General features: G+C 37.3%; 1 protein-coding gene across 2 annotated transcripts in view; it reads right to left on the bottom strand.

Moving 5' to 3' along the window:
• The window catches only part of RABGAP1L (RAB GTPase activating protein 1 like), a 740,636-nt gene that overhangs the window by 258,210 nt on the left and 459,899 nt on the right, over positions 1–22,527 (bottom strand). For both annotated transcript variants that reach the window (XM_027565384.1, XM_027565383.1), the window contains exons 16-17: positions 6,286–6,411; positions 3,829–3,972 (exon numbers count right to left, since the gene is read on the bottom strand). In XM_027565384.1, coding sequence (XP_027421185.1) covers positions 3,829–3,972; positions 6,286–6,411 — 270 coding nt within the window. The remainder of the gene's footprint in view (positions 1–3,828; positions 3,973–6,285; positions 6,412–22,527) is intronic.

Raw genomic sequence — 22,527 nt, 5'->3', positions numbered from 1 at the left:
ATATGATGAATGAAAAAGCGAGATGAAAAAGAGTTCATACTGTATGAGTCCACTTAAACCAACTTCAAACAATTAAAACTAATCTATGGTATTGAAAGTCAAGACCACATTACTCATCAGAGGAGCAATGACTGAGTGGCAGCAAGGAGGGCTTATGAAATACAGACAATGTTCTCCTTTAATTTGGGTATGTGTTACATTAGTATGATTGCTTTGCTAAAAATCACCATGTTTTATTCTTGGTGGGTTAACAGAACAGTATTTACATTATATTAATACTTTTAGCCTTCTTCTTATCCCTCCATATAAACAGAGGTATATAATAAATATAGAAGATTTTGTTCTTAATTTTTTTTCAAGTATTGGCTAAATGTCAATCTACAGAATTCTTCCATTCATCTCAATATAAGAATACGTATTTTCAACTCCAGTTTCAAATCGAGTAGCCATCCATCTTCACCAAAGAAAAGAAACTGACCCGACTTACCACATATTCAGCTTTAAGTCAATATTTTAAATAAAACCATCATTAACTAGAGTTTTTCCTAATTCCAGATTCATTGACAAAGTCTACTAAAATTCTTCCCTCTTCTGCTACTTAACTTCATGTTCTTAATCTTAAGATGAATGAAGAAATCTTTAAAAGCATTTAACTTAGGAAAACATGAAATGACAATATGCTTTCTAAGAGTAAAATTTTAAGCTCAATGTCTTTCTCATTTTGCAATAGGATCTTTGGGCAAAATACTCTGCAGAGCTGTACAGCATAAAGAACTCCAAAAGCTTAACACTTTTCCATCTGAGAATTTCCAAGCCTTCCACGTGTAACTCAATATTAATTCATAACCATCAATATTTAAATTGTTTTTTTTAAAGAGAAAATATGACAGAAATACCTATGGATGTTTCTAATTAAGACTATGTTGCTGTTTCTTCTTTTAGAATATTTGATCCCATATGAAAGAATGGCTTTGATATAAATATTTTGTTAACCACAAGAAGGAAAGGGGCAAAGAGAAAACACAGACAAGCAGGAAATAAAAGTTTATCTAAAAATTTCCTTTGTAAATTAATCCTCTGACAAAGATGAGTTAGTGGAAAGAACAAATGTCCTGAAGCATACTACAATATCATTCCCAATAAACTCTATTTTGAAAGGCTATTTTACTATGTTAAGGAATGTTATCATTTATTTCCCTGGTTTCCACAATGCTGTGTTTACAAGCAATTCCATATTTTAGAAAGCTAGGCAACCTCCTTGAACAGCTACAGAGTACACATTTAAGGGAAGAGAAAGTAACACCCCTGATGCTCTTATTAATTTTAATGAGCATCAAGATTAATTAATCATCAGTGCTGTGATTATGATTCTGAATCACAGTGGACAACTGATGAAGGCTTATAAATTTTCTTTTCTTTACCCTACCATAAATATTGCTAACTTTCTTAGTAACTGATATGAGAAATTCAGGTCTCTTCAAGATGAAACTTCCTGAGGAATTATGAAATCAGAGCTCCAATGTTAGGAATCACACCATTCAGGAAGAGACAATTTCACAAAGTCACTATTCCAGTGTTACTACTCTACCAAAACCGACTCAAGAAATCCAATTTTACTGGTATGATTAAGCATGTTAATTTCATTCTCTTTTCTATAATGAACACCATCAAACCAATCTGCTATATATTTAGATAATATCAGCAACAAAAATGAAACAATGATAGTATCTGCAAGCTCTTACTATATATAAAGATAAAACTGTTAAAATGTCATACCTCCACTATTCTATTTTTATAAATACCATGAAATACTAAACTCAGCTCAGTTGCAATAAGATATAGGCATATTTACTTAACAAAACTAACTTTTACTATCAATCTGTTTTAAGATTACAGAACTCAATGAATTTGCTTTTACTTTCAAAGAGCATTAAACTGAATTAAAAGAGCCAGAATTGTTTATTTACCACACCAATTTGGACAATCAAGCAAAGCAGAATTTTTAGCACAAATGTTTAATTTGTTTTGTGTATATTGTGATCACATCATTTTGACTCTGAATAAGGTTTTAGCTCCTAATTTTGCATTCTTCCTTTAGGCTTAATTTAAATAGGCATTTTAGAAACTAATTTGTAAGTAAAATAAATAGGAGAATTAAATGTTTCATCAACCAGGTTCTTTGGCTGTTATAATATTCTGAATTTGAGAATTTATTCTGTGACTCTCAGTGAGTCACTCAACTCTTCTATATCAAAATATATTACAAATGTTTTAAAATCTTGTGTTTATAAAATGCGCCACAACCTTTGTATATTCTGCAGCTGCCACCTAGAACCTTTGAAGAGTAAAACCCAGCTATGTTTGCATATAACGTGGTTACTGCTATAGCAGGTTTGAAAATGACAATTATGCTTTATAAAGATTATATGTTTTATCTTTTTAATCTTATTTTTATAATTAAATTTCTAGTTTCTGGGGTGATTAAAATGGTTAGAATTTTTTTAAGGAAGTTATAAAGCTTTATCTAAAAATGTAATACTGTAATACAAAACTGTCTAGATTATATTAGGCTTACATTTTTGATTACTCCAGCTTTTTACATTAAGACAGTTATATTTTTAAATATATTTATACTCTCAATAAAAAAGTTCTTATCCAGCAACTTTTCATCACTGCAAAGACTATTAAACATTTTGATGGGCTGTAGATGATACATGTGTGTGTAACATTACTTACATCTTTAAAGTATAGAATAGTCTTTTGGACTCTGTGGGAGAGGGAGAGGGTGGGGAGATTTGGGAGAATGGCATTGAAATATGTATAATATCATGTATGAAACGAGTCGCCAGTCCAGGTTGGATGCACGATACTGGATGCTTGGGGCTGGTGCACTGGGACGACCCAGAGGGATGGTATGGGGAGGGAGGAGGGAGGAGGGTTCAGGATGGGGAACACATGTATACCTGTGGCAGCTTCATTTTGATATATAGCAAAACCAATACAATATTGTAAAGTTAAATAAAAATTTTAAAAAATAAAATAAAATACATAGGCTAAAGAGGAAAAACCCACACCATTTTCCTTTTCCCACCATGTACAGAGTGACAGCAACCCATGGTGGTAATTTGCATTCCAAGCAAATATATCAGAGAAATCTTCTTTAAACAGGTTGAATAAATTGACTAGAAAAATTTAAAAAAATAAAAATGTATTTAGTTATAAAATTAAAAAAAAAATAAAGTAAATAAATACAGCCACTTACGGAACTAAAAACAAATAAAAAAGAAACAATATAGATACCTAAGGAATTCGGCAAACAAATTTCTGAAATACTCTGTCTAAAAAATATGGTATAGAAGCTTTAGTTTATCACTTCTCAGTTAGCTGGCAAGAGTCTCAAATAACATATAGGAAGAGATACCTTATGACTTGAGAATTTAATTACCATAAAATTTTCATTTATATTCACTCTTGGAGTATAATTACATTACCATTAAAAATAATTCTGATTTCATTAATTTAATTTAAAAGATCCTTTATATTAGTAATGCATAATTATACAGATACAGGCTTATTGTGAATGTAATGATACAAATTTCATTACCTTATTTTACTTTGTAGAAATTATATATGCCTAATATTTTAATTTCTCACAAATAATAAAATTAAAGTAGTCTTGACTGAAAATTCAAATAGAACCTTTTGGTCAGTATTTCTGGCTTAATGTTCTTTTTTTAAGGAAAAAAGGAAATGAAGAAAACTGGAACCATTTTAAGTAGAGACTATTTTCTATTTTGGCTAAAATATGAGAGATGGGATTCACTCTACCTCAGAAAGCAGTAAGTCAATGATGTGGAAGACCATGCAGAGTGGGAACTTGGCAGTGAAAAGAGTGAGAAACCACTGGGATGCGTACATATGAGCTTCTAGGTTCAGATCAGAAAAATGGTTGTGCAGGTCCGGTAACTGCTCCTGAAAGTCAAAGTGGAAAATTGAGGGGGAGGAACACTTGAGGATGCTCTATTTTCTGCCACAGCTGTGATTTATGACGAGCTGGCTATGATGACTCTCAATTTACTACAATATTCACTGAATTTTATGTAACTACACAGAAGTGATGACAGGACATGAGAACTGGGGATGTGACCAAGGACAAGACAGACTTGTTATGAACAAATAACAAAGATCAGCTCTTGCTCACTTGACTCTTCCTGTTTCTTGGGAAACGCCTGCAATGAGAGAACACCTGCAGTCTAGTGAGTACTGTGACTGCACGGTCAAGTCACAGCATTTCTGTTCAGGGTTCACGCCTAACTAGCCAGGAAAACAATGCACCTTTTCTTTGAAGACCATTGAATATCAATGTCATTTAGGTTGTATGGTATTACTTCAGTACATTATGGTACTGAAGCCCAAAAGATAATCATACTTTTAACAATCTAGTTTCAACATATTAAGAATGATTAAGGATAGAAAATGTAGTAGTATATCATGTATGAAACGGGATGTCTCCTAAAAAGAAAAGCTTTATGCTAGGTCTTTCCCCCCCAAAGTATACAAGTAAATGCTTTTAAAAAGCATGAAAGGCAAAGTAAAAAGTATTAGCATAGCTATTCCAATAACTGAAAGACAAAGGCAAAGATACATAAAAGCTGACTTTAGTTTTCTTTTCATATACAAGATGCTTTTTGAAAAACACCCCTATGTGCCCATTAGGTATTTTTAATGGGGTATTGAAGAGTCATTAACAAACAAAAAGTGCTAACAGAAAATGCGTTTGGTTTCTTCATAATACCATGAGCTAGCTATTCATTTATCAAGTGCTTTTATTTGACTCTCAAAACTCTAAAGAATAATTGATCTTTGATAAAAAAATATGAACTTTTGTAAATGAAAGGTGAAACAGTGAAGAATACCAAACATTTACTTGGAAGAATTAAATTTCTGTAAAACAGCCTATTGCTCTTACTGTCCATAGATAAGCAGATTCTTCCACACGGTCTTTTCCCCCTCAGTGCCCATGTGTCGTTGGTGCTTACAGTTCTTTTTGACATCCTCCTCCCCCTTTATTTCTTCTTCACAGTTAAGCTCTTATACCTTTCTGCATTCCCTTCTCTCAATAAAGCTGTCCTTAACCTCAGGGCAAACTCTCTGCCTTCCTCCTGTTCAGTCTGACTTTGGCTTCTCTTCCCCTTTAGACAACTAGGGATCTGACAGCTCATGTCCATTAACTCCTATCAGTAGCCTCTACCGCCACATCCCACTAATCTTCCTCCCAGCCACTTTACTTCCCCCAACTATGGAATCAATTCATTTATGTATTTTCTTCACATTTCTCTTGGGTTCCCAATACTTCATACAGAGAAAGCCATATAAACATGCTTCATGGAGTCATTACAAATTTAAGATTTATTGTACAACCTCAGCTTCCCTGGTGGCTCAGACAGTAAAGTGTCTGCCTACAATATAAGAGACCCAGGTTCAATCCCTGGGTCTGGAAGATCTCCTGGAGAAGGAAATGGCAACCCACTCCAGTACTCTTGCCTTGAAAATCCCATGGATGGAGGAGCCCGGTAGGCTACAATCCATAGGGTTGCAAAGAGTCGGACACAACTGAGTGATTTCACTTTCTTTTCGTACAACCTCAGGTAAAATTTGAAAGCTACTCAGTAATTCCTTTAACAGCACCAGACAATTTTGCTCTTGCTCACAATCTATTTTATGATATATATATAAAAGAATACCTATTTCTCATACATATAATCATATAAATTATGAAATAGTAACACATTGTTTGAGATCTGGAAATCACAGAGAAAAACATTTAAAATATGTGCTTATATTACAATATTTTATGTGGTTTTTAATTTGATCAATATCTATCTCTTTAAAGTGTTCCTTACTTCTAAACCTAAATATAGTACTGGTGCTAGGAAACACTGAGAAAAATATTAAGTATTTCAGTTTTTATTATGAAAATATCATTTCTTTACAAATAATACTGGGAACCCTCTTCATTAACTTAACTCACCATATTCACGCTTAGAAGTTTCTTAATGTTGAATATTTAAATGGAAGACTTTTTTTATAAAAATAGTTTATAAACCATCAAATAATTAAATATTTTATGATATTAAGACCACTGTAGACATTGGTCAAAATCAAATCCATTTACATTTCCTGTAACTTTCCACTAGATTTTCATAAACCATTATTATTTAATTTTAGAATTTTTCTGTAACTTAACAAATCCCTTAGTGATAAAAGTTCCTAGTATTTATTTACCTGCATGAGTCTCTCCAACTGATAGAATTTGCAGTGAAGATCTTCAAAGTTGTTTTTGTAGAGGTCTCGTAAACCATAGTCATACATGATTTTCACCAAAACACAGAATGCTTGTTCTTCTGGCATCTACAGGAAAACATACACATATAGAACATGACTGAATGTGCATGTGACCAGAATGTCAGAAACATTCCCGCATGTTATTAGACCCCTGGATCAGTGGTTTAAGGTCACTTGGGAATGAAATTCTTCAGAGCCAGCATTCTGCAGAGACATAGGTAAAATATATGCTCCAAGTTTTGAGCTCCCTCATTTGAGATGAATTTCCCTCTTTTGTTAATTTTAATCATCCTTTCATTTACTCATTAAACCATCTTAAAAATAAGTAATACAGTCAGATGATATCCAAAAAATCAAAACAGTGTAAAAGTATATGAAGGTTAAAAAAAAGTCCCACTCCTCTCTATCCTTATAACTACTAACCCCTGTATCTGCCTCCCACCTCTTCTGCATAATCCCAAAATTACTCTTAATAATTTCTTGTGTATCCTGTCAATTTATTTATGCAAATAAAAGAATTGTACTTATTTTATTTTCCCTTTTGTACATAAAAGATAGCATTCTAAATACACTGCTATGTATACTTGCTTTCCGCTCTCAATAATGTTCCCAAAAGAGGGATTGCTGGGCCAAAGGATAGAAAGTTTTTATTTTTGATAGGTAGTATGATATTGTCCTCCCAGAATTTTCTTGATGTTGTTTATTTTTCTCTCTATAAAAAACATTTTTCAGCTGTTTCAGAAGCTTATGGGCTTCTTTCATTAAGATTTAAATGACAAAATTTGATATACCTTTCCAGAGATATTTTTATCTTAACAGAGAATAAAGTCTAAAATCAAAAGAACAGATCTCTAAATTATAGTATAAAGCTGAAAGAATTTAGAGAGGGACATATTCAATATTCTAGAATCTGTACCAAGCAAACAGAAAAAGTTGTCCTTCCTCAAGGTTGTAGGATGTACCTATTATGTAAACATTTAGTTTAAATGTCATTTCTTTCAAAGTCTGACCTTGGCTGTTTATGGTATCTGACACATCTGTTAGACTAACTTCCTGCCTGTATAACTGAATCAAGTAGGGTTCTATTCACCCACTTAGAAATGGAACTGTTTATCAGAGTCCCTACACAAATGGGCCACTTCTGTTTTCTACTATAAACCATGAAATATGTGAGTTAGTTAAAATCTCCTAAAGTTAAATAATTACAGTTAGCTCTTGTCATTTTGCTTCTCTAAATATTTGCGTATATCTTTTTTTATCTATGAGTTGGGGGCTTGGCTTTGACCCCAGCTGTTCAAATCAGCAGACATCTTTCAGTTTATTTGCAGTTATCTGGAAGGTAAGCACACTATATTTTCTACCCCTTTATCAATTCTGCACTGAAGCTTCAGTTGAGACTAACGTGCACATATACAGTCACAGTACTTCTCTTATTACCACATTCTAAGCCTCTTCGTCTTCTCTCAGATCTCTTCTAAAATGGCTATACAAAAAAGCTGCAAGTAAGATAACTGTAACCAGCCCTGGAGAAATTAATTCACTTAATCTCTCCTTCTTTCTGAGTGATGGTTAGTTGAATATTTTACCATCTGCTATCTCATCTTATTTCCTTGAATGTGGTACAACCATTAAAGCAAATGTTTAAATGCCCTTCAGCATCCATATATGCAATTTCTGAACATATGAGATCATGCACTGTTCTAGGCCCTGGATATAGAGGCAAAAGTAGAGTGTTGTCCCAAAGGACGAGGAAATAGGCAAGTCAACTTGAGTTTGATATAGACACAGAAGTTCTGGAGTAGGGGAGGCTGGATGTGTGGAAAGAGGAGTTAGATGCCACTACAGTTACAGTGCAAACAGAGGGATGGCTGAGTATGAGCTAGATCAGAATAAACTATTCACAAAAATGACAAGAGACGTAAATTTCTACTGTGCTTTTAGGTATGGAGCTTAAGGTCATTCTTATTCATTCATTCCATACTCATTCTCTCTTCCTCTATCCCTGAAAGCACCTCTGTCTTTTATCTCTTGGCCCCCTTTCCCCTCTCTCTCCTCCACCTTCCCCATGTAACTGTCCCTCTCACACATACATATCAACTTTGAACTTGACCCCTAAAAGAGAAATCCTTAATAACCTTTATTAAAAAAAAAAATCTGGATTTGTTGGGAGGTGGATAGCCTTGGAGTTAGTATCCTTCAGGTCTAGCTTCAGCAATACAGTCAAGGTTTTGATTTTCAGTTAGTTCATGGGTCATATGAAAGTCATAGACTAAACCTATAAAATATCAGTCCAGCTGGGGTAGAATCAATACTGACTATCTGTGAAGACTAAGGTCAGATATAATAAGCTCTTATGGGATCTCAGATACTGCCTTATCATGAAACTGACTCAAAATGAATCCCTGTGAAAACAGAAAAGGCTCGCTAACAAAATGAGTAAGAAAGTAATGGGAAATATGTATAATCCTTTGGAAAGTAGAAATTCAACTTCTCTTTATAGTTTAAAGATGAAATGGGATCTGTTTAGCATCTTCAATTAAAGCTTCCCTTGGTATTTCTCTCCCTTCAATTAATATATTCATTATTAAAGCAGAAAGTAGGGTATGCACTCAAAATTTAGTAAAAATCTCAAAGATGTAAAAAATGAGAATACCTAATAATGTATAAAATATAGCTAAACAACAAATACTCATGGACATTTACACCACAGAGAAAAAAGGAAGTTCACACGTAGACTTATAATGGTATTTTCTTTTGAAGGGTAAGACAATGCATGTTCATGAAACATATGTCAGTAAAATGTCAACAACAGGGAGTGAAGGCTGAGATGAGATTTGATGATACTGTAAAACGTAAGATACATGATAAAAATATATTTTGGAAATAATAAACAATAATTACTTGTAGCCACTAGTGGCTTCATGATGGCAGGAAAAACAATAAATTAAAATTTTGCAATGTAAATAAATATAATATTAAAAATTCTAATAATAAGTTGGGAGATAGGAACCTAGCATTAGCAATGGTTGGATTTTACCAAAACTCATCAAATATAGAAAATATAAATAAGTTGGAATTGAGAAGCACATCATTACATGTCATTTCCATCAGACAAAACAGACAATAAACAGACTCAAGAGTCTAAGCAACAGTAGAATATGGCAAAATAATTATTAATTCATTTTCAGTATTTACAACTTTTCTGTTTTTAATGTTATATAATGTAAGTTTATATCATTAAATTTTCCCCAGTTTTATTGAGATGTAATTGATGTACAAGAGCGTGTAGGTTTAAGATGCACAAAATTATGGGTTTTTCTGATTTATATATTTCTACATATATATAAATGTATGTATAATTATATCCATATCACCTCACATAGATATTATTTTTGTTTTTTATTCTCAGAATTTTGAGTTTTTTTGTGGTGAGCAATTTTCAAATATGTAATATTGTTAAGTGTATTTACCATGCTGTACCTTACAGCCCGTGAACTTATTAATCTAGTGACTGGAAGTTTATACCCTTTTACCATACTCACCCATTTCTTCCATCCCTCACACCTGGCAACTACCTACCTACCTACTCTGTTTTTGTAACTTCTCTTTTTTTAAAAAAAAGTTTCTGCATGTAAGTGACAGCAAACATGTTGTTCTCTGATTGACTTATTTCACTTTGCATAAAGCCCTCAAGATTCATTCGTATTGTCATAATGAAAGGATTTCCTTTTTATGGCTGAATACTGTTCTACTCTATGTGTATACCATAGTCTCTCTTATCTACCCATCACACAGTAGACACTTCAGTTCAGTTCAGTCGCTCAGTCATGTCCGACTCTTTGCGACCCCATGAATCGCAGCACGCCAGGCCTCCCTGTCCATCACTAACTCCCGGAGTTCACTCAAACTCACGTTCCTCGAGTCGGTGATGCCATCCAGCCATCTCATCTCTGTCTCTATGTCTTCATTATTGTAACTAATGCTGCAATGAATGTGGTATGAAGGTATCTTTATGAGTTTGTTTCTTTGTTTCCTTTGGATAAATACTCAGAAGTATAATCACTGGATCACATGTTAGTTCTAGTTTTCATTTTGTGAGCAACCTCTCTTCTGTTTCCCACAGGGCCTGAACCAGTTCCCATTCTCACCCACAGGGCACAAGGGAAACATTTTCTCCATATTCGCACCAACACTTATTAACTGTTGTGTTTCTGATGATAGCTAGCACTGTGGTTTGATTTGCACTTCATTAATGATTAACATAAAGAGTCTGCCTGCAATGTGGGAGACCTGGGTTTAACCCCTGGGTTGGGAAGATCCCCTGGAGAAGGAAATGGCAATTCATTCTAGCATTCTTGCCTGGAAAAATCCCATGGACAGAGGAAGCTGGTAGGCTACAGTCCATGGGGTTGCAAAGAGTCAGACACAACTGAACAATTTTCACATACACATACGTAACGATTAATAATGTTGAGCACCTTTTCACGTACAGAATGGCCACCTGTATGTCCAGAGGAAAAGTTTTCAACCTATCACCAGTGAGTATGATGTCAGCTGTTGGCTTATCACATACAGCCTTCATTATGTTTAGGTACATGTCTTCTATATCCATTATGTTGAGAGATCTTCTCATGAACGGATGTTGAATTTTGTCAAATGCTTTCCTGCACCTATTGAAATAATCATATGATTTTTATTTTTCACTCTATTAATGTGACACATAACTTTTATGATTTCCATTTGTTGACCTATCCTTGCGTCAGTTCAGTTCAGTTCAGTCGCTCAGTCGTATCCAACTCTTTGTGAACCCATGGACTGCAGCACGCCAGACCTCCCTGGCCATCACCAACTCCCAGAGTTTACTCAAACTCATGTCCATTCAGTTGGTGATGCCATCCAACCATCTCATCCTCTGCCGTCCCCTTCTCCTCTGGCCCTCAATCTTTCCCAGCATCAGGGTCTTTTCTAATGAGTCAGTTCTTCACATCAGATGGCCAAAGTACTGGAGTTTCAGCTTCAGCATCAGTCCTTCCAATGAATATTCAGGACTCATTTCCTTTAGGATGGACTAGTTGGATCTCTTTGTAGTCCAAGGGACCCTCAAGAGTCTTCTTCAACACTACAGTTCAAAGGCATCAATTCTTCAACACTCAACTTTCTTTATAGTCCAACTCTCACATCCATACATGACTACTGGAAAAACCAAGGCTTTGACTAGATGGACCTTTGTTGGCAAAGTAATGTCTTTTTAATATGCTGTCTAGGTTGGTCATAGATTTTCTTTCAAGGAGCAAGGGTCTTTTAATTTCATGGCTGCAATCACCATCTGCAGTGATTTTGGAACCCCCAAAAATAAAGTCTGTCACTGTTTCCATTGTTTCCCCACTGATTCGCCATAAAGTGATGGGACCAGATGCCATGATTTTAGTTTCCTGAATGTTGAGTTTTAAGCCAACTGTTTGACTCTCCTCTTTCACTTTCATCAAGAGGCTCTTTAGTTCTTCACTTTCTGCCATAAGGGTGGTGTCACCTGCATATCTGAGGTTATTGATATTTCTCCCGGCAATCTTGATTCCAGCTTGTGCTTCATCCAGCCCAGCATTTCTCATGATGTATTCTGCAGTAAGTTAAATAAGCAGGGTAACAATACACAGCCTTGACATACTCCTTTCCCTATTCAGAACCAGTCTGTTTTTTCATGTCCAGTTCTAACTGCTGCTTCCTGACCTGCATACAGATTTCGCAAGACACAGGTCAGGCGGTCTGGTATTTCCATCTCTTTAAGAATTTTCCAGAGTTTGTTGTGATAGACATAGTTTAAAGCTTTGGCATGGTCAATAAAGCAGAAGTAGATGTTTTTCTGGAACTCTCTTGCTTTTTCCATGATCCCCATTTGAACATGGTATATGATCCTTTTAATGTTTTGTTCAATTCCGTTTGCTGGTATATTGTTGAGAATTTCTGAACTATATTTATTAGGGATATTGGCTTATAGTTTTCTTGTAGTAACCTTCTCTGGTTTTGATATTAAAGTAAAACTTGCCTTCTTAAAATGAATTTGAGAGTTTTTTCTCCTCTCCAATTTTTTGGGAAGAGTTTGAGAAGGATTCGTACTAATTCTTTAAATGTTTGGTTTTAATGTTTGGTGGTATGCAGCTAAAATCATCTGGTCCTGGGGTTTTCTTTGTTGAGGAAGTTTTGATTCCTGATTCAGTCTCCTTACTTGCTGCTGATCTATTCAGACTTTCTATTCTTGAGTCTTGTGTATTGCTAGAAATTTATTCATTTTTTTCCTAGGCTATCCAATTTGTTGGTGTATTGCATTTCAAAGTAGTCTCTTGTTATCCTTTATATTTCTGTTGTATCAGTTGTAATGTCCCCTCTTTTTAATAATCTCATTTATTTGTGTTCCCTTGATTAATTTAGCTAAAGCTATGTAATTTTGTTTATCCTTATCTCTTTTGAACATTTTTAACTTAAAGTCTATTTTGTATGATATAAGCATAGCTACCTCTACTTTCTTTTGGTTACCATTTGTTTAAAATACTTTAATTCTATCCCTTCACTCTCAGTCTATGTGTATCCTTAAGGCTAAAGTGAGTCTCTTTGGGCAGCATATTATTGGATCCTGCCTTTTTTTTTTTCTTTTTCCAATCAGCCACTCCATGTCTTTTGGGATAATTTATCCATTTTCATTTAAATTAATACTGATAGATAAGGATTCATTATTAACATTTTGTTAACTGTGTTTCTCTTTGTGAATTCTTTGACTCTTGCTTCTGCTCTTGCAGTCTTTCTTTGTGTTTGCTGACTCTTTGTAATAGCATGCTTTGATTCTCTTTTGTGAATCTACTGTTGGTTTTGCTTTATGGTTAATATGAGCCTTATATAAAATATAACATCCTATTTTAACTTGATAACAACTTAACTTTGAAAGCGTAAAGAAACTTCATACTTACTGTTTCTTCTCACTTCACATTTTATTGATGTCATAATTTACATCCTTTTTTAAAAATATGTGATAAAAATTACTATAGTTATGGTATTTGTTTTATACTTTTTAAAAAGAGCTGTAAGTGAATTATCTTCTACCAGTATACATTAGAGAATCTGACTCTGACTATGTATTAATCATTGTTGTTGCTCAGTCACTAAGTTATGTCCGACTCTGTGACCCCATGGACTGCAGCACGCCATACTTCCTTGTCCTTCACTATCTCCCAGAGTTTGCTCAAATTCATGTCCACTGAGTCGGTGATGCTATCTAACTATCTCATTCTCTCCCACCCTCTCCTCCTTTTGCCTTCAATCTTTCCCAGCATCAGGGTATTTTCCAGTGAGTCGGCTCTTTGTATCAGGTGGCCAAAGTATTGGAGCTTGAGCTTCAGCATCAGTCCTTTCAACGGATATTCAGGGTATTTATCATTACAAGTGAATTTTACAATTCATGTTTTTATGATGTTAAATCAGCATCCCTTTATTTCAGCTTGATGATGCCCTTTAATTTTTCTGAAAGGCAGGACTAGTGATGCGGAACTCACTCCGCTTTTGTTTGTTGAGGAACACATTTATCTCTATTTCATTTACAAAGTTCAGCTTTGCCAAGCCTAGTATTCTTGGTTGATATTTTTTTCTTTCACTATGTTGAATATATCATCTCACACTTCCTTGGCCTCCAGTGTTTCTGCTGAGAGACTAAACAGACTTACAATAAGTCTGGATAAACCTCTTCTTTGGGTGGGGCTGCTGGCTGTGCACCATGGTCAAAATGGCCACTAGCTGGGCTTTGCAATCGCCTCTGGATGGGCACGGTCACAGACTACTTGGCAGGGTGGCACCAGTGGTTAGACTGGCTGGGCTCCATAGCTTGATGGTACTGAAGGCTGGGCTTTGAGGCTGCCCAGAATGACCCTTCGGGCTTCCTGTTTATACAGTGGGACAGGCTGTGCCCAACAGTTGGGCGAGGTTGCTGACTTCGCTCTCTCTCTGAGCAGGGCTGTAAGATGCAATCGGCAGCTTGCTCTGTTTCTCTGGCCAAACTTCCTAGACGATCAGGACTGGAGCCTAAACCAGCAATTATATGGGGCCTGTGAATTTGCTTCCCTGCCTGGCCAGAGCAGTAGAACAAGCTTCATGGCCAGTATAGCTCATTGACTGGTAATCTACATCAAACAGACTGCCAACCAGTATCTCTGACCAGATGAGGTCACTGGCTTGGCTCTACACATGGACAGAGCTATGGGCTGGGAAATCTCATTGAATGCCACTGAAAGCAGTAATGTGGGCTGCAAAGACCCTCTTCTCTGTCACTATCTGATTTCTTCTGGTCAAGCCCTGCCAATTCCCCTAGTGATCTCTATTAGGTAGAGCAAAGTAGCCCTCCTAGAAAGCATCTTGCAACACTGGGGGAGCTGGATTTCCACCTTGGGTTCTCACTTTGGGATGCTGTAAGGATAAAGCTAGTGGTAAGGAACGTTCCTGCCAATTCAGGAGACACAAGAAACATAGGTTTGATCCCTAGGTGTGGAAGATCCCCTGGAGGAGGGTATGGCAACCCACTCCAGTATTCTTGCATGGAGAATTGCACGGACAGAGGAGCCTAGCAGACTACAGTCCATAAGACTGCATAGAGTCAGACACGACTGAAACAACCTAGCATGCATGCAAGGATAAAGGAGATGTATGTGAGGGACAACATAGGCATGCGGTAGGGGACCAAGGAGGGGTCTTTCCCTCCTTGAACACAGAAACTTTGTCTTACACATCAACAACTATCATAGTGCTTTTATAGGTAGGTACACACAAGAATTAAAATGAAATGGGTAAAACTTTTTATCCAGGTAAAATTACAAAAGTAAATTTCTTTTCTTTATTTTTTTTAATATGTATAATCTCATTTAACTCACTCATCAGTCTTACTATGCAGGAGATATTTACTACTCCCATTGTAGAGGTAAGGTATAAAGGTATAAAGCTAGGTTAAGTTAAGGTTAAGTCACTTCATTCGTGTCCAACTCTGTGTGACCCCATAGACGGCAGCCCACCAGGCCCCCTGTCCCTGGGATTCTCCAGGCAAGAACACTGGAGTGGGTTGCCATTTCCTTCTCCAATGCATGGAAGTGAAAAGTGAAAGTGAAGTCGCTCAGTCATGTCCGACTCTTCGCGACCCCATGGACTGCAGCCCACCAGGCTCCTCCGTCCATGGGATTTTCCAGGCAAGAGTAACCAAAACGTCTTTATAATTTGGCAGCAACTGAAAGCTACTACAGGTTTTAGAGAGTAGTTTTTTTAAAAGTTGAGAAAATAGAGGCAGAGGTCTCTTGAATAATCTGGATAAAGGTATATGAAGCTAAAAGAGATTAAATCAATAGAAAGGAAATTACTACTAAAGTGCTTTCTACTGTTAAAATGGTTTCCAGAAATATATGCTCTCACAAAGGAAGTGGCAAAATGTGTTTCTTTTCATATAAATAAGAGCACTTCTTATGTATCACTGGGAAGAATGATCCATGAAAAGAATGCCCCCTTTCTGTTCCTCACCCTTTTTATTACAAAAACAGTGAGAGCCTACAGTGTCCAGGCTCCCCTAGGAATTAAGGCACACAAGCTCAGGGTAATGTCTGGGTTGGGGTTTATTATACAGCACAACTGTGCCTTTGAAATGTTACTTTCTTTTAAAGCTGATCATATATGGCACTTGGAACATAAAATCTCTGTTATTCACTTTAGCTGATGAGATCATTTCTAACTTCGTCTTAATTCCAAAGCTCTTTGTGGCATGTAGTAATTTCTATGCCCCTACTAACTGCTGGATTCAGATGACTTAGGTTCAAATACCAATCCTAGTTGTGACCTTGGGCATGCTACCTCCCCAGGTGTCAAATTCCTCTTCTGTAAAGCAGGGATCGTGACCATCTACTTCGTTCTGAGGATTGAATGAGATCGATGTATAGCTCTTAGACCTTCCCCGATATATAAGTGACACATGAAAATTAACCACTATTATTGTGCACTCAGCCCCTTGCGAATGTAAAAACCTGCACGTACCCTCAGGTATGCATATTTATATCCCATGATGAGCAAGAGGGGCTCCCCTTGTGGGTCAGCTGGTAAAGAATCCACCTGCAATTCGGGAGACCTAGATTCCATTCCTAGGTTGGGAAGATCCCCTGGAGAAGGAAACGGCTACTCACTCCAGTATTCTGACCTGGAGAATTCCAAGGACTGTATAGTCCATGGGGTCACAAAGAGTTGGACACGACTGAGCGACTTTCACTTTCACTCACTAAACTGCTGGGTACTGCTATAACTTTGTATCCCCCAAAGCTCTTAGCACAGAGAGCTAAATAAATCCCAAGTAGTTGATATTTATTTAAGATAATTTTAATAAAACTGAATAAATCTGCCTTTATCAATGAAGGCATGTCACTCACACAGGGCAATCAGTTGGCAACTGTGAAGGTAAAAGTCAGCAAAAATGTAGAAAAGGATCAGTGTAAAAGTCGAAGCAGATCAGATCAGATCAGATCAGTGGCTCAGTTGTGTCCAACCCTTTGCAACCCCATGAATCGCAGCACGCCAGCCCTCCCTGTCCATCACCAACTCCCAGAGTTCACCCAGACTCACGTCCATCGAGTCAGTGATGCCATCCAGCCATCTCATCCACTGTCGTCCCCTTCTCCTCCTGCCCCCAATCCCTCCCAGCATCATAGTCTTTTCCAATGAGTCAACTCTTCTCATGAGGTGGCCAAAGTACTGGAGTTTCAGCTTCAGCATCATTCCTTCCAAAGAAATCCCAGGGCTGATCTCCTTCAGAATGGACTGGTTGGATCTCCTTGCAATCCAAGGGACTCTCAAGAGTCTTCTCCAACACCACAGTTCAAAAGCATCAATTCTTCAGTGCTCAGCCTTCTTCACAGTCCAACTCTCACATCCATACATGACCACAGGAAAAACCATAGCCTTGACTAGACGAACCTTTGTTGGCAAAGTAATGTCTCTGCTTTTGAATATGCTATCTAGGTTGGTCATAACTTTCCTTCCAAGGAGTAAGCGTCTTTTAATTTCATGGCTGCAGTCACCATCTGTAGTGATTTTGGAGCCCTGAAAAATAAAGTCTGACACTGTTTCCACTGTTTCCCCATCTATTTCCCATGAAGTGGTGGGACCAGATGCCATGATCTTCGTTTTCTGAATGTTGAGCTTTAAGCCAACTTTTTCATTCTCTGCTTTCACTTTCATCAAGAGGCTTTTGAGTTCCTCTTCACTTTCTGCCATAAGGGTGATGTCCTCTGCATATCTGAGGTTATTGATATTTCTCCCGGCAATCTTGATTCCAGCTTGTGTTTCTTCCAGTCCAGCGTTTCTCATGATGCACTCTGCATATAGGTTAAATAAACAGGGTGACAATATACAGCCTTGATGAACTCCTTTTCCTATTTGGAACCAGTCTGTTGTTCCATGTCCAGTTCTAACTGTTGCTTCCTGACCTGCATACAGATTTCTCAAGAGGCAGATCAGGTGGTCTGGTATTCCCATCTCTTTCAGAATTTTCCACAGTTGATTATGATACACACAGTCAAAAGCTTTGGCATAGTCAATAAAGCAGAAATAGATGCTTTTCTGGAACTCTCTTGCGTTTCCTATGATCCAGCGGATGTTGGCAATTTGATCTCTGGCTCCTCTGCCTTTTCTAAAACCAGCTTGAACATCAGGAAGTTCACGGTTCACATATTGCTGAAGCCTGGCTTGGAGAATTTTGAGCATTACTTTACTAGCGTGTGAGATGAGTGCAATTGTGCGGTAGTTTGAGCATTCTTTGGCATTGCCTTTCTTTGGGATTGGAATGAAAACTGACCTTTTCCAGTCCTATGGCCACTGCTGAGTTTTCCAAATTTGCTGGCATATTGAGTGCAGCACTTTCACAGCATCATCTTTCAGGATTTGGAATAGCTCAACTGGAATTCCATCACCTCCACTAGCTTTGTTCGTAGTGATGCTTTCTAAGGCCCACTTGACTTCACATTCCAGGATGTCTGGCTCTAGGTGTGATCACTGGATCACACCATCGTGATTATCTGGGTCGTGAAGATCTTTTTTGTACAGTTCTTCTGTGTATTCTTGCCATCTCTTCTTAATATCTTCTGCTTCTGTTAGGTCCATACCATTTCTGTCCTTTATTGAGCTCATCTTTGCATGAAATGTTCCTTTGGTATCTCTGATTTTCTTGAAGAGATCCCTAGTCTTTCCCATTATGTTGTTTTCCTCTATTTCTTTGCACTGATCGCTGAAGAAGGCTTTCTTATCTCTTCTTGCTATTCTTTGGAACTCTGCATTCAGATGTTTATATCTTTCCTTTTCTCCTTTGCTTTTCACTTCTCTTCTTTTCACAGCTATTTGTAAGGCCTCCCCAGACAGCCATTTTGCTTTTTTGCATTTCTTTTCTATGGGAATGGTCTTGATCCCTGTCTCCTCTACAATGTCATGAACCTCAATCCATAGTTCATCAGGCACTCTATTTATCAGATCTAGGCCCTTAAATCTATTTCTCACTTCCACTGTATAATCATAAGGGATTTGATTTAGGTCATACATGAATGGTTTAGTGGTTTTCCCTACTTTCTTCAATTTAAGTCTGAATTTGGCAAGAAGGAGTTCATGGTCTGAGCTACAGTCAACTCCTGCTCTTGTTTTTGATGACTGTATAGAGCTTCTCCATCTTTGGCTGCAAAGAATATAATCAATCTGATTTCGGTGTTGACCATCTGGTGATGTCCATGTATAGAGTCTTCTCTTGTGTTGTTGGAAGAGGGTGTTTGTTATGACCAGTGCATTTTCTTGGCAAAACTCTATTACCTTTGCCCTGCTTCATTCCATATTCCAAGACCAAATTTGCCTGTTACTCCAGGTGTTTCTTGACTTCCTACTTTTGCATTCCAGTCCCCTATAATGAAAAGGACATCTTTTTTGGGTGTTAGTTCTAAAAGGTCTTGTAGGTCTTCATAGGACCATTCAACTTCAGCTTCTTCAGCGTTACTGGTTGGGGCACAGACTTGGATTACTGTGATATTGAATGGTTTGCCTTGGAAATGAACAGATATCATTCTGTCGTTTTTGAGATTGCATCCAAGTACTGCATTTAGGACTCTTTTGTTGACCATGATGGCCACTCCATTTCTTCTGAGGGATTCCTGCCCGCAGTAGTAGATATAATGGTCATCTGAGTTAAATTCACCCATTCCAGTCCATTTCAGTTTGCTGATTCCTAGAATGTCGACATTCACTCTTGCCATCTCTTGTTTGACCACTTCCAATTTGCCTTGATTCATGGACCTGACATTCCAGGTTCCTATGAAATACTGCTCTTTACAGCATCGGACCTTGCTTCTATCACCAGTCACATCCACAGCTGGGTATTGTTTTTGCTTTGGCTCCATCCCTTCATTCTTTCTGGAGTTATTTCTCCATTGATCTCCAGTAGCATATTGGGCACCTTCTGACCTGGGGAGTTTCTCTTTCAGTATCCTATCATTTTGCCTTTTCATACTGTTCATGGGGTTCTCAAGGCAAGAATACTGAAGTGGTTTGCCATTCCCTTCTCCAGTGGACCACATTCTGTCAAATCTCTCCACCATGACCCGCCCGTCCCAAATGTAACTATATTAGTACTGGATTTCAATATTATAGTAAATGATAAATGTAAGAAATTTTTGTATTATCTGTATTTTGTATTGGCTATTTAGCTTATGAAAGTGAAGTCGCTCAGTCATGTCCGAAAGTGAAGTCGCTCAGTCATGTCCGACTCTTTATGACCCCATGGACTATAGCCTACCAGGCTTCTCAGTCCATGGGATATTCCAGGCAAGAGTACTAGAGTGGTTTGCCATTTCCTTCTCCAGAGGATCTTCCTGACCCAGTGATCAAAGCCGGGTCTCCTGCATTGTAGGCAGACACTTTATCCCCTGAGCCACCAGGGAAGCCATTTAGCTTATATCACGTTTCATTTTAAAAATCAGTCAAGATCTGAAAATCAATCTGGAGCTGCACTAGCAAACTTCATTTTACTGTAAGAGTGGGTTCCCCCACTAAGTAGCATTGGGGCATCTGTTTTTAAAAAAGCATTAAAATGACTCTTTAACTTACTGTTGTTGTCGTTTAGTTGCTAAGTTGTGTCAGACTCCTTTGCGACCCCATGAACTGTAGCCTGCTAAGCTCCTCTGTCCATAGGATTTTCCAGGCAAGAATACTGGAGTGGGTTGCCATTTCCTTCTCCAGGGAATCTTCCTGACCCAGGGATCGAACCTGCATCTCCTGCTTTGCATGTGGATCCTTTACTGCTAAGCCACCAGTGAAGCATTTAACTTATTACAGTGATTTCACTGAACTAGACAACCTAATTTATCATTGATATGTAGTTGATTTGTCTAACTTAAAATAAAAATAAATCATTGAATAATATATTTTAAAATCAGATATTAGAATTTGGAGCACAGTGTGTCTCTAGTAGTGAATACCCATCTTTGCTGTGTACAGGAGCTTTGTCATGGAAACAATATTGCTTTACTAAGGAAATGATAAGATAAATATTAAAAGCTTATATCAAAATGTTTAAGATATCACAATGTCATCCACAGCTCTATGAAATACAAAACTAAATACCTGCCTCATGTGCACAATCTGAGAATCAAGCATGACATAATCACTGTTTATTAACAAATGCTGATAATGATGTGCCATCTGTACTAACAGAGGTTATCACTGAATGGAGCCAGTCTTTAAGCTTCACTGCTTCTCTCTATGTGCTCAGTTATGTCCGACTCTCTGTGACCCCATGGACTGTACAGTCCACCAGGCTCCTCTGTCCCTGGAATTCTCCAGGCACAAATACTGGAGTGGGCTGCCATTTCCTACTCAGAGGCTCTTCCCAACCCAGGGATCGAACTCATGTCACTTGTGTCTCCCGCACTGGCAGGCGATTCTTTACCACTGTGCCACCTAGGAACTCCTGCTTCTCTCTGCGATCAACCACAAAACAAAGCGCGCTACGTATTTCAAAAGTCTTTAAGACTCACCTGAAGTGACATACATCAAGATTTTTTTGAAGTAAAATTGTATGTTGAAAATCTTAAATAACTGTTTAGGATAAAACTAAGTTTTTATTTCACATTATGTGTTTTCATGTCTTTTTGTAGTCAATCTACCTTTTTCCCATTAAGTTAATGAATATTCCACTGATTTTTTTGTTTTCTTCAACAAAGGTGAATGTTAGAGACTATTCCGACAATCATAAATTAATGAGTTTTCATTTTCTGTTTACAAGTTGAAAAGCAAATAGATGAAAACTTCTGAGTGTTTATTTTCCTTTAAATCAAATACATGCCAAATACATTTAAATTTAATGGCTATTTGTAAGTCTTAAAACATGCTGTTCCACCTATTAGTTTGCTTTGCGTGCTCGATATAAACTAGGGTCCAAAAGAAAACTGGCTGGGCAAATAATTATTAGTTTTAGAAAGAACAGCATTGTTACATTCATTCATTCATGACCCCATTAAACCTCACAAAAGTAGGTATAAGTTCCACATTTTAAATATTAGACTAGCGAGGTTCAAGGAAGTTAAGTGATTTGCCAATAACTATACATCTATTGGAGAAGGCAATGGCACCCCACTCCACTATTCTTGCCTGGAAAATCCCATGGATGGGCGAGCCTGGTGGGCTGCCGTCTATGGGGTCGCACAGAATCAGACATGACTGAGTGCCTTCACTTTCACTTTTCACTTTCATGCATTGGAGAAGGAAATGGCCAGCCACTCCAGTGTTCTTGCCTGGAGAATCCCAGGGACAGGGGGCCTGGTAGGCTGCCGTCTATGGGGTCACACCGAGTTGGACACGACTGAAGCGACTTAGCAGCAGCATACATCTATTACATAAAGTCTGGACTTAACCCCATGGCTATACTCTTTTTACGCCAGATACAAAATAAAACTACACTTGTAATGCATGGTATTCAACATTCATAGAAACCCAAGGACGATGATAATATTATTTTCACTTTATATTATAAATGAAGAAACTGATTCTTCAATCTCAGGGAACTTCCCCAAGGTCATGTAACTTGAAAGGTATTAACCCACAATTTAAATTCATAGCTGTGGTTTTTATAATCCTTTGAAGGAATTC

The sequence above is a fragment of the Bos indicus x Bos taurus genome, chromosome 16 (assembly GCF_003369695.1).
Source record: "Bos indicus x Bos taurus breed Angus x Brahman F1 hybrid chromosome 16, Bos_hybrid_MaternalHap_v2.0, whole genome shotgun sequence".
In the NCBI taxonomy this organism is placed as follows: Eukaryota; Metazoa; Chordata; class Mammalia; order Artiodactyla; family Bovidae; genus Bos; species Bos indicus x Bos taurus.
The sequence above is the reverse complement of the archived record's forward strand: the minus strand, read 5'-3'. Positions and strand labels throughout refer to the sequence as shown.